General features: G+C 40.7%; 1 protein-coding gene across 2 annotated transcripts in view; it reads right to left on the reverse strand.

Annotated features, from left to right (window-relative positions):
- The window catches only part of PDE11A (phosphodiesterase 11A), a 224288-nt gene that overhangs the window by 92188 nt on the left and 116637 nt on the right, over positions 1–15463 (reverse strand). For both annotated transcript variants that reach the window (XM_048868451.2, XM_075117976.1), the window contains exons 6-9: positions 9475–9610; positions 5446–5521; positions 3885–3952; positions 2534–2626 (exon numbers count right to left, since the gene is read on the reverse strand). In XM_048868451.2, coding sequence (XP_048724408.2) covers positions 2534–2626; positions 3885–3952; positions 5446–5521; positions 9475–9610 — 373 coding nt within the window. The remainder of the gene's footprint in view (positions 1–2533; positions 2627–3884; positions 3953–5445; positions 5522–9474; positions 9611–15463) is intronic.

Here is a 15463-nt window from a genome sequence, read left to right on the forward strand (position 1 = left end):
ATAGAATACCATTTATTTAAATATTTTTGGATGTTCTCTACATTTTCAAATATATTGATTTCAGTTAGAACACAGAATACAAAGTGTACAGTGCTCACTTTATATTTATTTTGATTACAAATATTTGCACTGTAAAAAAACCCGAAACACCAAAAAAGAAAATCAACCTTTTGCTGGTGGCATCTGACTCAGATGATGAAAATGAACATGCATCGGGTCTGCTCTGCTTTGGATCATTACCAAGCAGAACCGGTCATCAGCATGGATGTATGTCCTCTGAAATGGTGGTTGAAGCATGAAGGGACATATGAATCTTTAGCGCATCTGGCATATAAATATCTTGTGACAACAGCTACAAAAGTGCCATGCAAATGCCTGTTCTCACTTTCAGGTGACATTGCAAACAAGAAGCAGGCAGCATTATCTCCTGCAAATTGTAACCAAACTTGTTTGTCTGAGCGATTGGCTGAACAAGAAGTAGGACAGAGTGGACTTGTAGGCTCTAAAGTTTTATATTGTTTTTGTTTTTGAGTGCAGTTACGTAACAAAAAAAATCTACATTTGTAAGTTACACTTTCACGATAAAGAGATTGTACTACAGTACTTGTATGAGGTGAATTGAAAAATACTATATCATTTTACAGTGCAAATATTTGTCATCAAAAATAATAATATAAAGTGAGCACTGTACACTTTGTATTCTGAGTTGTAATAGAAATCAATATATTTGAAAATGTAGAAAAACATCCAAAAATATTTAATAAATTTCAATTGATATTCTATTGTTTAACAGTGCAATTAATCGTGTGAGTTAACTGCAATTAATTGACAGCCCTACTCTTAAAATCCACAGAATTTAATAGAGAATGGTAGTCTTCAATAGTGGTTTGTTTGTTTTTTTGGGGGAGTAGGGTTTAACCATCATATAGAATTTAATAAAGAATTGTATTCTGCTACAGAATTCCACAGAATGTTTCTAAAAAGACTACAAAAAGGACATAATTCTTTTTTAAATGCTATAGACTTTAGATTAATTTCTACAGAACCTTGATGGTTTTATCCTTAATCATTCTAAAGCTATGTCTACACTGTGAGCTAGGGGTGTGATTCCCAGCTTGCGTACACATGCTCATACTAGCTCTCATCGAGCTAGTACAAGTGCAAATTACAATGTAGCCACAGTAGCACGAGCAGTGGCAATGCAGATGAGCTAGGTGTGGGCTGAGAATAAACGTGCCTGGAAACAGGGTAGGTACTTGGCATGGCTAAACTGTGCCGCCACCTACCACTGCCCATGCTATTCATCCTCATGCGAGCTCTCAGCCTAGCATGGGTATGGACTTTTCCATAAAAGTGTCTTTTTATGAGAAGTAATGGACAAGAAAAGAAAGAGACACCTTTTCCACAATTTTAGGTTGACTGGTCTGAAACTTGCAAAGTTCTGTGATAGCGCTCTGGCCCCCTCACCCGTTAAAGGCAGTTGTGTTATGAGATACTGTAACATGCAGTGTTGGAATCCAAGTAGCGGAACTAGAGAGAGTTTTAGCAGAGAAAATACGGTTTCCTTGAAGTACCAGACCTCAGCTCTGGCAGGCCCTCACTTTATTCCAATAATGGATATAACTATGAAAGAAAGATTTCTACAGATTTTGCCTCATGAAGCTAAAAATACTAATGATACATATGACACCTCAGCTCTTCCCTTCAGAATTTTCCCTGGTTGCTCTGCCTCTTTCATTACATACAATAAGTTTAAAAACAAAAAACCACCCACAATTGCGTGATATATCAAGTTCTACAAATTTTCAGTAACTGCACTCTTCTGATCCAACTGTGGACTGGAAGTAAAACAAAGAAATCCTGACATTTCCCCCCCACCCTCCACCCCACGTGTATACTTAACGTCCCTTTTCCAGTGTCCCAAGGATCTTCACTCTCTCTTTTCAAATCCCTGTTCAAACCTCACTTTTTTTCACCTTACTTCCTACAGGTGACTGCTACTTTGGTGCTATTTATTTCTCTCCCTGCTAGATGGGAATATATAGGCTTCATTCACAACATAACATGACTCTCATTACTTTTATTATTTTTTAAAATGTTTTCTCCTTTCTCTCCCCCTTCCTTTAACACCATTTCCTGGGTTTGTCTGATTTAGACGGTAAGCTCCTCAGAGCTGGGACCACATCCTTTTTTACTTCTGTGAATCACAACACAACTGTATGCCATTATCAGCTCAATACTTAGCCCTGTATATGTACATTGCAACTGGGACATCCTCTTGAGCAACACTCATTTAAACAAACTGAAGATTAGGTTCATTATAATAAATGTACCCCACATAATCTCCTCTTCAATGTTATTTTACTGAAATGAGAATTCTAAGCAGACAGAACTGTATACTGTATTTAGAAAATGAGGCTAACTACAAAGTTCACTGTGATAAATTCTGCAGCAGAATGACCTTTTATGTATGATATGTTTATGACAAAAATGATTTACAGAGAGTGATTAAATATTTTGATCATATACTTACATCAAGAGCCACAGATTGCTTTGCCCAAGATTTCTTCACTTGGTCATACATTATTGTGTTGTTGATGCCCAGGCCACAAAAAATAACAAAAGCCTAACAAGAAAGAATTCATTTAAAATACCAACACAAAGATGAATGCTGTTTTAGATGTTTGAAACAATAGGATGAGGAGTAAACTAGAAAACAGGTACATTATGGAAATAATTGTATTTAGTTAAGGGCATACTAGCTGGAGAATACAGGTCAGTAAAGCTGTTCTATAAGATAAATAATTATGAGAAGAATCTGTTTAGGTAATTGTAATTTCAAAACAGCCTGCTTTACGTGAGGAGCACCAAATATAACACCTGGCCTATTTCTCAAGCTAAAATGAGTAATCTCTTGACATAATATGGGCCAAATTTCACTCTTACTTGGAGTCTTGCCAACTGGACCAAGATTTGGCGTTAAGTGAACCATGACTGACAAACATTCAATATATAACCATATATGGTGTGCAAAACCATATATGCCATGTTTGTCATCCCTCCCAGTATTGAATAGGGACGGGAAGACTGAGAAAGTACTTTTGGGTATTATTTCCATAAAATATTATCCCACATTAAAAAAAATGCAGAAAGCTAATCTAGTATGTTTAAGTAATTGTGTGATCAAAAAACCTACATCCATGTAACAAGCCATGTTGTCTTGTGTCTTTGTATAGGTCAAAGTGCAACGGGACTCTGGTCCTGAATGGAGCATCTGAATGCTACAGCAATACACACACATACATTATATCCCCTCTGAATTTGGCCACAAACATACCAAAACACATATCCATGGCACTCCAATAGTGAAAAGTTACAATTGCTACGTATAAGAAACAAAGAAACTAGATCTGAGAGATGCTAGAGAGGATAGTTAAATAATTATCCAATTTAAATACAATCAGGTAACAATGGTTTTTAATCCTTCTTCTTATTTATTTTTTGTTCATAGATGTGCCAAACCCCATGTCTGAACTCCCCAATTTTTGGAGAAATTCATATCAGGATTCCAACTTTGTAGCTCGGAATCTATCTCTAGTTTTATCCTATTCCATTGCAGATCAGGGTCAGAATAAGATCTTTTTTCTGTTTGTCAATTAATGGTGAGAAAGATGAAACAGGGCATGGAGTGGTGGCATCTCTCAAACAGCTGTCACTTATAATAAGCTAGAATCCAAATGTATCAATGAAGAATCTGCTGATGAGGAATATAGACAATGCAAGCCTTTTCCTTGCAAGTTAGGCTTAAACAACACTCAGTACCGGGAAATATAGATTTTATACTGGCAGAGTACAGAATTGTTGCAAAGTTAAGTACATCTTACCTCAAATAATCGCTGATCAGCATCATCAAAAGGTTTCCCATCAAGCCTGTTCAACACTTGAGCTACCCCTTTAGAAAGTTAAAAGACAAAGCTTTTAATGCATATTAATTCATAATGCAGAAATTCTGTTCATTACTAATTACAATTTTTTTCCAACTGTAAAGCAAAACTCCAAATCATTTATTATTAAAAATAGTAAGCAAATAGTAATGTCTGAAAGTCTCATTGTTTGTTTTGATGACGTGATTCAGTTTACTACTGTTAGCTGTTTTTTGTCTGTTGTGCAAGTATAATATTGGCAGTCTACATCGTATTACTCAATGCTTTGTGTGAGAGATTAAGACCCTGATTTAGCAATGTACTTAAGTATTTGATAACCTTTAGGCACATAAGTAGTCCCAAAGATTTCAGGGCACATGCCTATGTCACTTGCTGAATCAGTGCCTTCATTCTTAACTCCTAGCTAATTTACAATGATCCATATATACGAGTCTCTTTCCCCCCAAAACTGGCCCAACCATTTGCTGAGTCAATAAATACCCAATTCTATCAAGCAACTTGTAGGGAAAAACTATTCAAAGCTGGTGGCTCTACATAAGTCAATACTGAATTCCTTTGTGAAAGACTATTCTTTCTACTTACTTATAGCCCTTACAAAATATTGTAAAATGTATCAGTGAATTTCTCTTTTGCCTCTTTCTATGCAACAAACATCATGAACCACAGGTTTTAAAAGGCACAATTACTATGTTTGTATTGGTTAGTTAAGCAGACAAAGCCTGGTCCTGTGATGTGATGAGTGCACATCACATCTGCAACGTACTTACCACTCTCAACTCTACTTGATTACCTCCCATAACATATGGGGCCATGGGCCAGATCCTCAGCTGCTGTAAACGGTCATCGCTGCATTGACTTCAACTGAGCTGTGATAATTTATAGCCCCATAATTTTAGAGGGCCCCCCTTCTTGTGTGAAAAGAATCAGGTAATTATTTGTCTAATCCTTATAGACTCCATGGAGCACCTTTCAGGACCAGACCAACAATTGCCCAAACTGTGCACACAAAACGGAGGCCCTTGAATGATTTCTCAATATGGCAGAGGCGGTGTTAGCCCATTGGGGGCCCTAAGCAGGACTATTCTCCCCCCCGAAAAGATACTAAAACAGCAAATAGGGGAGCCCTTGAGCTGCTGGGGGCACTAAGCAATTGCTGAGTCTGCTTATGGGTAGCGCCAGCAGCGCAATAATGATACAAAAGTTTTCATGAAAATTGTTGAAGGAACCGATCAGTTTTCATCTCTTTCACCTTGAAGTGTTAACAAAGGGATTATTATTTCAAATAATATAACAATGAAGCAATATGAAAGCTGAAAAACAGTCCATACAGTATCCAAGTCAAAAAATGTTTCTTTTTGGATACTGAGTATGCCTCCTTGGTATCGTAACTGCTTAACCATATTCAGTTGGGAAACAGAAGAAAAAGGAACACAATTAAAAAAACAGAAGTAAATTCATATGAGCACAATAATGCTGAACTTAGTTATATGACATATCTTACCAATTATTTGGTGGTTGCTATTCCATATAGGAACACAAAGAACAGACCTTATGTGAAAGCCAGAAAACTGGTCAGCCTAGGATGTAAAAAATGAGAACTTTAGCCATCAGTACAGTATGTGGGTAAGCTAATTATAGTCCTCTGATGTCCCGCTAATAGTAACATCAAGGAGGACTTCAACAAGTTCATAGTTACAAATTAGTTTAATTCCACATGGGTCAAATCCTGCAGGCCTTATTCAGGCAAAACTCCTATTGATGCCTAATCTATAGTAGGATTACTTGCATGAGTAAAGCAAGCAGGACTTGGCCCAAAGTATTGGCTGAATCAGGGCCTGTACTAGAAACTGTATTAACATATATAAAAACACAGTGCTTGCCTCAGAGAGCTTACAATGTTTGGTTCTTGATTTGAACTAAGGACTAAACGTAATTAATATAATGCCCAGTCATTTGGATAATAGCTGAATACAACAGTTTCAAGGAAGGGCTATACCAAGAGGAAATCACTCATGGGTCAAATATATTGGTGGCTTAGGAAAGGGAATATGAATCACTTGCCAAATGGGTTCAGAAGAGAGGTGTGGTGCTCTTCCCGAAGGGTTACTCTGATGTTGGGTTTCAAAAACAGCCAATAAGCAAGAGAGGGGACATATAGTTTAAGATTTGCAAAGGTAAGGCAAGAAGTGAGCTGGAAATTGGGTCGGAGAAGATGGAAAGTTTCAGGAAGAACTGAGGGCTGTGATCAAAAATTAGGAGGTGAGATTTCCTATGTAGATGTCACCTGTAATTCAGAAAAGACCTTTTGCCTCCCCGCTTGTTTAGAGGTAATATACTGTGATATGAAGCTTTGCAATGTACTTTTAATGCCATGGATTCTCCATTTTCTGTGTTGTTCTTTGGCATTAGTGCAGCAAGATGTCCCAAGGGAGGCAAGTGATTCTTCAAACTCTGAAGAGAGGTTGAAGGGGGCGAACAGGGTGGGCTGAGACTGGCTGTAGCTCCCAGCCAAAGGTAGAGATCAGGAGGTGCTGCTGGTACTATTGTAAAACCCACAACAGGGAAAATGGTGACAGACTACAAATAAGAGGAGTTTGAGGAGCAAAGGTTACAATTCTGTAAGGAAGCAATGTACTGGGAACAGATGCCTTCTCAGATGCTGCAGTTCCAAAGGCTGCAATGTGAGCAGCTGTATACTGATTCTATAATGACATCCAACTGAGGACTTCAGGGAACTGCCACCTGGAAGAGTGTGAAGCAATTCAGTTTACTATTAGAGTCCTATCTTGCCATCGATACATATATGGAACTCCTGATTGAAATCAATGGGGAGTCCCATATAAAATCTATGATAGGACATAGCCCTATTAGTCTTATGGCTCTTCTGTGAAGAAATGGGTAATTATATTTAAGCGGAAGAAGGAATATGTGCAACGCACTGAACTCAGATCACCAGCAGCATTTCCAAACCCTCTCAAAAACCCTGTCTGAGTTTTTGCAGATCTTGATGTAGATCTTAAAATAAGTTTAATGAAAATACCTCAGTACTAAATGTTCAGTGAAAGTAATTTGACAATGAAGCATCAGAATTTCATTTAAAAATAAAAATTAGTGTGGAGGAAAGAGAGCTTTTGTAACAGTAGTAGAGACAGAACAATAGAACGTGATTACAAATACAAAGGCATGTTTTATTTTAGTAATAAGGAGTAATGGTGTCCTTTTTTTTTAATATACTTGATAGTCTCCAGAAATCATTGTTTATAACAACTGGCATTGTGAATTAAATTTTTATGACACATACCAACAGAAAATAATTATTGCCCTTTATATCTGGTAATTTGCATGATTCTTTTCCTATATGTTAGTCAGTATCTCTTACTGGCATAGACTTTAAGTAAGTTTGAAACAAATATGAGATGGCTGCATTATTAATCAGAACATGGCATATTAAAAATATGACTGCAGACACGTCAATGATATGATGACATGTTTTACTTCAGCATCTCTCTTTGACAGGAAATATTTGCCAAGCATTAATTGTACTTTCTGAAATTCTGAATAGCATAATTTCCCCATAAACTAGTGCAGTGGGTGCACACTCTAAGTACTTTTCTGTTTTGACAGATTCTGCTGGTTTGAGAGCTCTTCACTATACACAAAATGAGGAGTACCACTGAAACCAATGGAAACCATCAAAATGGAAGGTGCTTTGAAAGTGTGCTCATTGTAGTAATGTAGTTTAATAGGCTCACTGGCTAGAATTGTGCACTGGCTTACTGTAAACCCATTGCCCAGCCCCAAGGCAAGTTCACTAAAGTAATGGTGTTGTAAGGGATACAATTCAGGGTGGAATTTGCCCCTCTGTCCATAGCTCCCTGTGACCCAGTTGTTTAAATTTCAAGCTGAGACTGGAATGATAACTTGAAATATTCCAAATCTGACATTGTCAGAACCCTATGTGAGTATATACCAGAAAAGGATTTTCTATATTGCAACTCAATCAATAACAAGAAAACTCCGAGCCGAAGCATTCCCTATGTGGAGTGGAAACTGAGTTATGATTTGTGAGTTGTGGAAACGGAGGCCTGATTTTCAGAGATACTCAGCACTTGCAGCTCCCATTGACTTCCATTAGAATTGTAGGTGTTCAGCATCTCTGGAAAAATTAGGGCCATGGAATTGATGGCTTATTGTTCCCAAGGGATGGGCAGGGGCTTATCCCCCTTCCCCAGTACTGACAGGACTTGGTCCTCAGAAACAAATCTGCACACACATAATGCCTTTCCTCTTCTCTGCCAGCGAAAGCATGCAAAAAGCAGCTAGTCTGAGTGGGATAGAGCAGAAGTGGGAAGCACTGACCCTCTTGGCCTCTGTGGGTGCTTTGCAGGGACTGGCCTTTGACCAGGCCAGGAGGTAAGCTGCTATTCCCACTACCAGTTTCATTAGGGGTCTTAGCATTAATTAATCCACACCCCACAGGCATCTATTTATGTCAGTTCCAACACCACTGAATGAGGTTTGAGAGCATCAGAACAGCTCCTGTAGAAACACTGCTCTGCTTAGGCCAATGGGGCTGGGAAGTAGTGCAGAAGCCCAAGATCACTGTTTGGATGGCCCTCATCTCTGTGGGCTCTCAGGAGAGTTTGTGGGCCAAACCCCCATCAACTCCATAGTGGGACAAAACCACCTGTCTGCCCAGAAAGGACGGTTTGATCATTGTGAAACTCTGTGAGCCAAAACTCCTAGGATTCCCAGTCCAGTAAGCAGAAATAATCCATTCAGGGGACAGGTTGGTTCTTAGGTCCTGTCAAACTTAGGAAAGTAACCCAGTGATGACAATATCTGTCAAAAGTGGTGCTTGCTGCCTGTTCCCCAACCCCAGCAGGTGAAACTGTTCTCTAGGATATGCGCATACAACTCCCATTGACCTCACTGGAAGTTGCATGCAAGTTTCTAAGAGGAAAAAATTAGCCCAGTGTTTATATTTTATTTGTAAAAACATACTGGAATAACATTTTGGTTTGTTAAGTAGGACCACAAAACCCGTTTGTCTTTTGAGATCATATTATTGCAGCTCCTGTTTACATTCAGCGTATAGTCCCAATATCTCTGATAACTGCCAGCTATGATTCTGCTTAATGGGGAACATAAAGAACTATCAGTGGTAGAATTTTCAACAATAATTAGCTTTCGTAAATCTCAAAGCACTTCCTAAAGGAAGGCATCATTATCCCCAGGTTACTGATTGGAAAAATGAGGCATAGATAGGTTAAATAATTGCCTATATGTATAAGGAGGAACACTGCTGTATCCCAAGATAAAACTGCCTTTGCTATCTTTCTGTCACAAGTGATTATTGCTTCAAGCCATGCTGCTGCTGCTGCTAGGACAAATAGAGGACATACTGGACAGAAAAAAATAATGTGGAACAAATGTTCTTATGTTTTTATATTCATTTGGACTTGCTTGACTTTTATTATTCTGAACTGCAAAAATATGACAGTATATTTACATTTTTAAGAAATCTTACTTCAGCATCAAAGCGAGGATCCTGATATGCATCACTGATGTTCACTGGAAGACCCGTGGAAGCTACTAGCTCAGCAATGCTATTATTTATTAGCCAGTCAGAATAAGATGATGATTTCTCCATACTGTCTTTGAAACTATCACAAAGGCACAGCAAGGGAAGAAAAGAATACAATCAATGTTGCTTGAAAGCCCACCATGTATAGTCATTTTAACATCAGAATTATCTATAGCCATAACAAACTGCTAAATGACATCCGCCACAGAATAACAGGCAACTATCAGAACATCTATCTCAGAAATCTCTGGACTTACCTAAATTAACACTTAGTTCGCACCAAACTGGGTTTGAGTCTATCACATTAACCTATCCCACACTAAGTGATCATGTGCACTCTGCTGCCAAACGCTCAAAGTTCCCTCATGCACCTTGATCTACCCTGCTTTGAATCCCCTCTTGCCACAAGCTGAAGTGTTTGTTTAGACAAGCTCCTAGTCTTGATCATGGTGAAAGAGCTGTTATACCAGGGCCCTCTCCCATAAGCCCTTTTCTAATTCCAGAAACCATCACTTGCATGAATACTCTCACTGGGTAAAATCCTTGCCCCAGTGAAGTCAACGGCAAAACTACCATTGACTTCCATAAAGCCAGGATTTCACCCAGTGTCTTCAACAGGATTACTCATGTAAGTACCGTTCATGCGAGTGAGAGGGTTGCAGGATCAAGTCGCTGGTTATCAGAAATTGTGAATTTATTAAACACTCTGGATGAGGCTTTAAAAAACAACCAGTAGTTTAGGCGCATCACTTTTTGTTACCCAACCTGAAAAATCTTAAACGGGTTTAAGGGGTTTTTAGCAAGTGCTGAGTAAAGCCCCCTGAAAATCAGGCCCCTTCAAGGCACCCAAAAATCACTAGTCACTCCTGAAAATCTTGGTCCTCGTATTTCTTAGTTTTCTGGATCCCTTTACTCCATGAAGAGAACTATTAATGTGATTCCAAATAGAAACAGAAATCTGGATCAACTACAATATTACAAATAAAACAATATATAGCTAAGAATGCGAATGTCAGTTTTTTCAAGAAATTAATCAACTATTTTCCCCCATCAAGACAAACATTGCAAGCTAATGTAATAACCAGAAATCTATCACTAAAGATTCTTTTAATTATTACAACATTGACTTAATTTCACTTCACCTAGTATTGTAAAATATGTGTCAAAGCTCAGAGAAAGGAGAAATTTGCATAGCTTCAGTCCCAGGAAAATACTAAAGGCTCAATCCTGGGAAGCGTCAAGTGTATCTCTTTTCTCTTTTAAATGGATATTTTCCCAGAACAAAAGTGTTATTTTATAATATTATGGAATATGTCATACATATTGTATTATTAAAAAGAATAAATAAATTGCTTAAAGAACACATTGCTTAAGAATCAGGTCTCTACAAAATTAAGAAAAATGGTACAGTAGAGGTGTTAGGGGACGAGAGCTGAGAAAGCGTTGTTCTAAGTCAGCCATAAAGATGTTGGCATACTGTGGGGCCATGCAGGTACCCATAGCAGTGCCACTGACTTGAAGGTATACATTGTCCCCAAATGTGAAATAGTTATGGGTGAGGACAAAGTCACAAAGTTCAGCCACCAGGTTTGCTGTGACATTATCGAGGATACTGTTCCTGACGGCTTGTAGTGCGAACCAGCTGAGCAGCAAACAGCAGAGAGGCTAACAGAGGGAGTTTCCCTGGGATCTGTCTGAGCGGAGGTACGCTAAGGGCTGCATTAGGGAGGTTGTGTTGGTGAGTATCTGAGTGTCTGTTGTGGAGACAGTTTGACTGTGTGCTTGATTGGTTGTTTGTTTGAAAAGTGTGAATTGGGAGCGCTTTGTTCCAGGTTAGCCTTGAGTGGGCGTGACTGTTATAAAAAGCCAGTCAGCTGTGAACCAGCTGAGTGGCGAACAGCAGAGAGGCTAAAAGAGGGAGCTCACCCGGGAGTTCGCCCAGGGAGAGCCCACTGAGGCTTACATCTTGCCGGCTTCTCTGAGAAGTTACTACACCTCCTGAGGAAACTCCTAGAAGGAAGGTTAATATGGATGGGGAGTGTTCAGCTGTTGTGACCTTCACTGGATGTGCCATGTTTGTCTTTCTTCCACAGGACAGAAGCGGCTTTGTCTGTACAAAGTGCAAGCTGGTCTCCATATTGGAAGAGCAGGTTTCTTCCAGCAACTTACGGAAGTTACTAGATCGCAGGCCCTGGTTCTCATGGGAGACTTCAATCACCCTAATATCTGCTGGGAGAGCAATACAGCGGTGCACAGACAATCCAGCAAGTTTTTGGAAAGAGTAGGGCACAATTTCCTGGTGCAAGTGCTGGAGGAACCAACTAGGGGCAGAGCTCTTCTTGACCTGCTGCTCACAAACCGGGAAGAATTAGTAGGGGAAGCAAAAGCGGATGGGAACCTGGGAGGCAGTGACCATGAGATGGTCGAGTTCAGGATCCTGACACAGGGAAGAAAGGAGAGCAACAGAATACAGACCCTGGACTTCAGAAAAGCAGACTTTGACAACCTCAGGGATCTGATGGGCAGGATACCCTGGGAGAATAACATGAGGAGGAAAGGAGTCCAGGACAGCTGGCTGTATTTTAAAGAATCCTTATTGAGGTTACACGGACAAACCATCCCGATGTGTAGAAAGAATAGTAAATATGGCGGGCGACCAGCTTGGCTTAACAGTGAAATTGTTGCTGATCTTAAACACAAAAAAGAAGCTTACAAGAAGTGGAAGATTGGACAAATGACCAGGGAAGAGTATAAAAATATTGCTCGGGCAATCAGAAAGGCCAAATCACACCTGGAGTTGAAGCTAGCAAGAGATGTTAAGAGTAACAAGAAGGTTTTCTTCAGGTACGTTAGCAACAAGAAGAAAGTCAAGGAAAGTGTGGGCCCCTTACTGAATGAGGGAGGCAACCTAGTGACAGAGGATGTGGAAAAAGCTAATGTACTCAATGCTTTTTTTGCCTCTGTCTTCACAAACAAGGTCAGCTCCCAGACTGCTGCACTGGGCAGCACAGCATGGGGAGGAGATGACCAGCCCTCTGTGAAGAAAGAAGTGGTTCAGGACTATTTAGAAAAGCTAGACGAGCACAAGTCCATGGGGCCGGATGCGCTGCATCTGAGAGTGCTAAAGGAGTTGGCGGATGTGATTGCAGAGCCATTGGCCATTATCTTTGAAAACTCATGGCGATCGGGGGAGGTACTGGATGACTGGAAAAAGGCTAATGCAGTGCCCATCTTTAAAAAAGGGAAGAAGGAGGATCCTGAAAACTACAGGCCAGTCAGCCTCACCTCAGTCCCTGGAAAAATCATGGAGCAGGTCCTCAAGGAATCAATTCTGAAGCACTTAGAGGAGAGGAAAGTGATCAGGAACAGTCAGCATGGATTCACCAAGAGCAAGTCATGCCTGACTAATCTAATTGCCTTCTATGACGAGATAACTGGCTCTGTGGATGAGGGGAAAGCAGTGGACGTGTTGTTCCTTGACTTTAGCAAAGCTTTTGACACCGTCTCCCACAGTATTCTTGCCAGTAAGTTAAAGAAGTATGGGCTGGTTGAATGGACGATAAGGTGGATAGAAAGCTGGCTAGATTGTCAGGCTCAACGGGTAGTGATCAATGGCTCCATGTCTAGTTGGCAGCCAGTATCAAGTGGAGTGCCCCAAGGGTCGGTCCTTGGGCCGGTTTTGTTCAATATCTTCATTAATGATCTGGAGGATGGTGTGGATTGCACCCTCAGCAAGTTTGCAGATGACACTAAACTGGGAAGAGAGGTAGATACGCTGGAAGGTAGGGATATGATACAGAGGAACCTAGACAAATTAAAGGATTGGGCCAAAAGAAATCTGATGAGGTTCAACAAGGACAAATGCAGAGTCCTGCACTTAGGACGGAAGAATCCCATGCACCGCTACAGACTAGGGACCGAATGGCTAGGCAGCAGTTCTGCAGAAAAGGACCTAGGGGTTACAGTGGACGAGAAGCTGGATATGAGTCACCAGTGTGCCGCTGTTGCCAAGGAGGCCAATAGCATTTTGGGATGTATTAGTAGGGGCATTGCCAGCAGTTGGAGGCATGTGGTCGTTCCCCTCTATTTGACATTGGTGAGGCCTCATCTGGAGTACTGTGTCCAGTTTTGGGCCCCACACTACAAGAAGGATGTGGAAAAATTGGAAAACATCCAGCAGAGGGCAACAAAAATGATTAGGGGACTGGAACACATGACTTATGAGGAGAGGCTGAGGGAACTGGGATTGTTTAGTCTGCGGAAGAGAAGAATGAGGGGGGATTTGATAGCTGCTTTCAACTACCTGAAAGGGGGTTCCAAAGAGGATGGATCTAGACTGTTCTCAGTGGTAGCAGATGACAGAACAAGGAGTAATGGTCTCAAGTTGCAGTGGGGGAGGTTTAGGTTGGATCTTAGGAAAAACCTTTTCACTAGGAGGGTGGTGAAACACTGGAATGCGTTACCTAGGGAGGTGGTGGAATCTCCTTCCTTAGATGTTTTTAAGGTCAGGCTTGACAAAGCCCTGGCTGGGATGATTTAGTTGGGGATTGGTCCTGCTTTGAGCAGGGGGTTGGACTAGATGACCTCCTGAGGTCCCTTCCAACCCTAATGTTCTATGATTCTATGATCTTTGTGTGGAATGTTGGTGTAGAGGGCTTCTACATCCATAGCGGCTAGGATGGTGTTTTCAGGAAGATCACCAATGGATTGTAGTTTCCTCAGGAAGTCAGTGGTGTCTCAAAGATAGCTAGGAGTGCTGGTAGCAGAGGGCCTCAGGAGGGAGTCTACACAGCCAGACAATCCTGCTGTCAGGGTGCCAATGCCTGAGATGATGGGGCTTCCAGGATTTCCAGGTTTATGGATCTTGGGTAGCAAATAGAATACCCCTGGTCGGGGTTCTAGGGGTATGTCTGTGCAGATTTGTTCTTGTGCTTTTTCAGGGAGTTTCTTGAGCAAATGGTGTAGTTTCTTTTGGTAACCCTCAGTGGGATCAGAGGGTAATGGCTTGTAGAATGTGGTGTGTAGCGGGGTGGTTACCCGCTCCTGTCTTGTGCAGCTTTGTCATAAATATAAAGGGAAGGGTAAACCCCTTTAAAATCCCTCCTGGCCAGAGGAAGAATCCTCTAACCGGTAAAGGGTTAAGATTCAAAACATAGAGAATCCCTCTACGCAAAACCTTAAGTTACAAAAAAGACACACAGACAGGAATATTCATTCTATTCAGCACAGCTATTTTCTCAGCCATTTAAAGAAATCATAATCTAACACATACCTAGCTGGATTACTTACTAAATTCCAAGACTCCATTCCTGTTCTGTCTCCGGCAAAAGCATCACACAGACAGACACAGACCCTTTGTTTTTCTCCCTCCTCCCAGCTTTTGAAAGTATCTTGTCTCCTCACTGGTCATTTTGATCAGGTGCCAGCGAGGTTACCTTTAGCTTCTTAACCCTTTACCCTTTACAGCGTTTCACCCTAGCTGAGATTTGGGGGGCATGTCATAAATATAAAGGGAAGGGTAAACCCCTTTAAAATCCCTCCTGGCCAGAGGAAAAATCCTCTCACCGGTAAAGGGTTAAGAAGCTAAAGGTAACCTCGCTGGCACCTGACCAAAATGACCAATGAGGAGACAAGATACTTTCAAAAGCTGGGAGGAGGGAGAAAAGCAAAGGGTCTGTGTCTGTCTGTGTGATGCTTTTGCCGGAGACAGAACAGGAATGGAGTCTTAGAACTTAGTAAGTAATCTAGCTAGGTATGTGTTAGATTATGATTTCTTTAAATGGCTGAGAAAATAGCTGTGCTGATAGAATGAATATTCCTGTCTGTGTGTCTTTTTTGTAACTTAAGGCTTTGCCTAGAGGGATTCTCTATGTTTTGAATCTAATTACCCTGTAAGGTATTCACCATCCTGATTTTACAGAGGTGATTCTTT

The sequence above is a fragment of the Caretta caretta genome, chromosome 11, assembly GCF_965140235.1.
Source record: "Caretta caretta isolate rCarCar2 chromosome 11, rCarCar1.hap1, whole genome shotgun sequence".
NCBI lineage: Eukaryota > Metazoa > Chordata > Testudines > Cheloniidae > Caretta > Caretta caretta.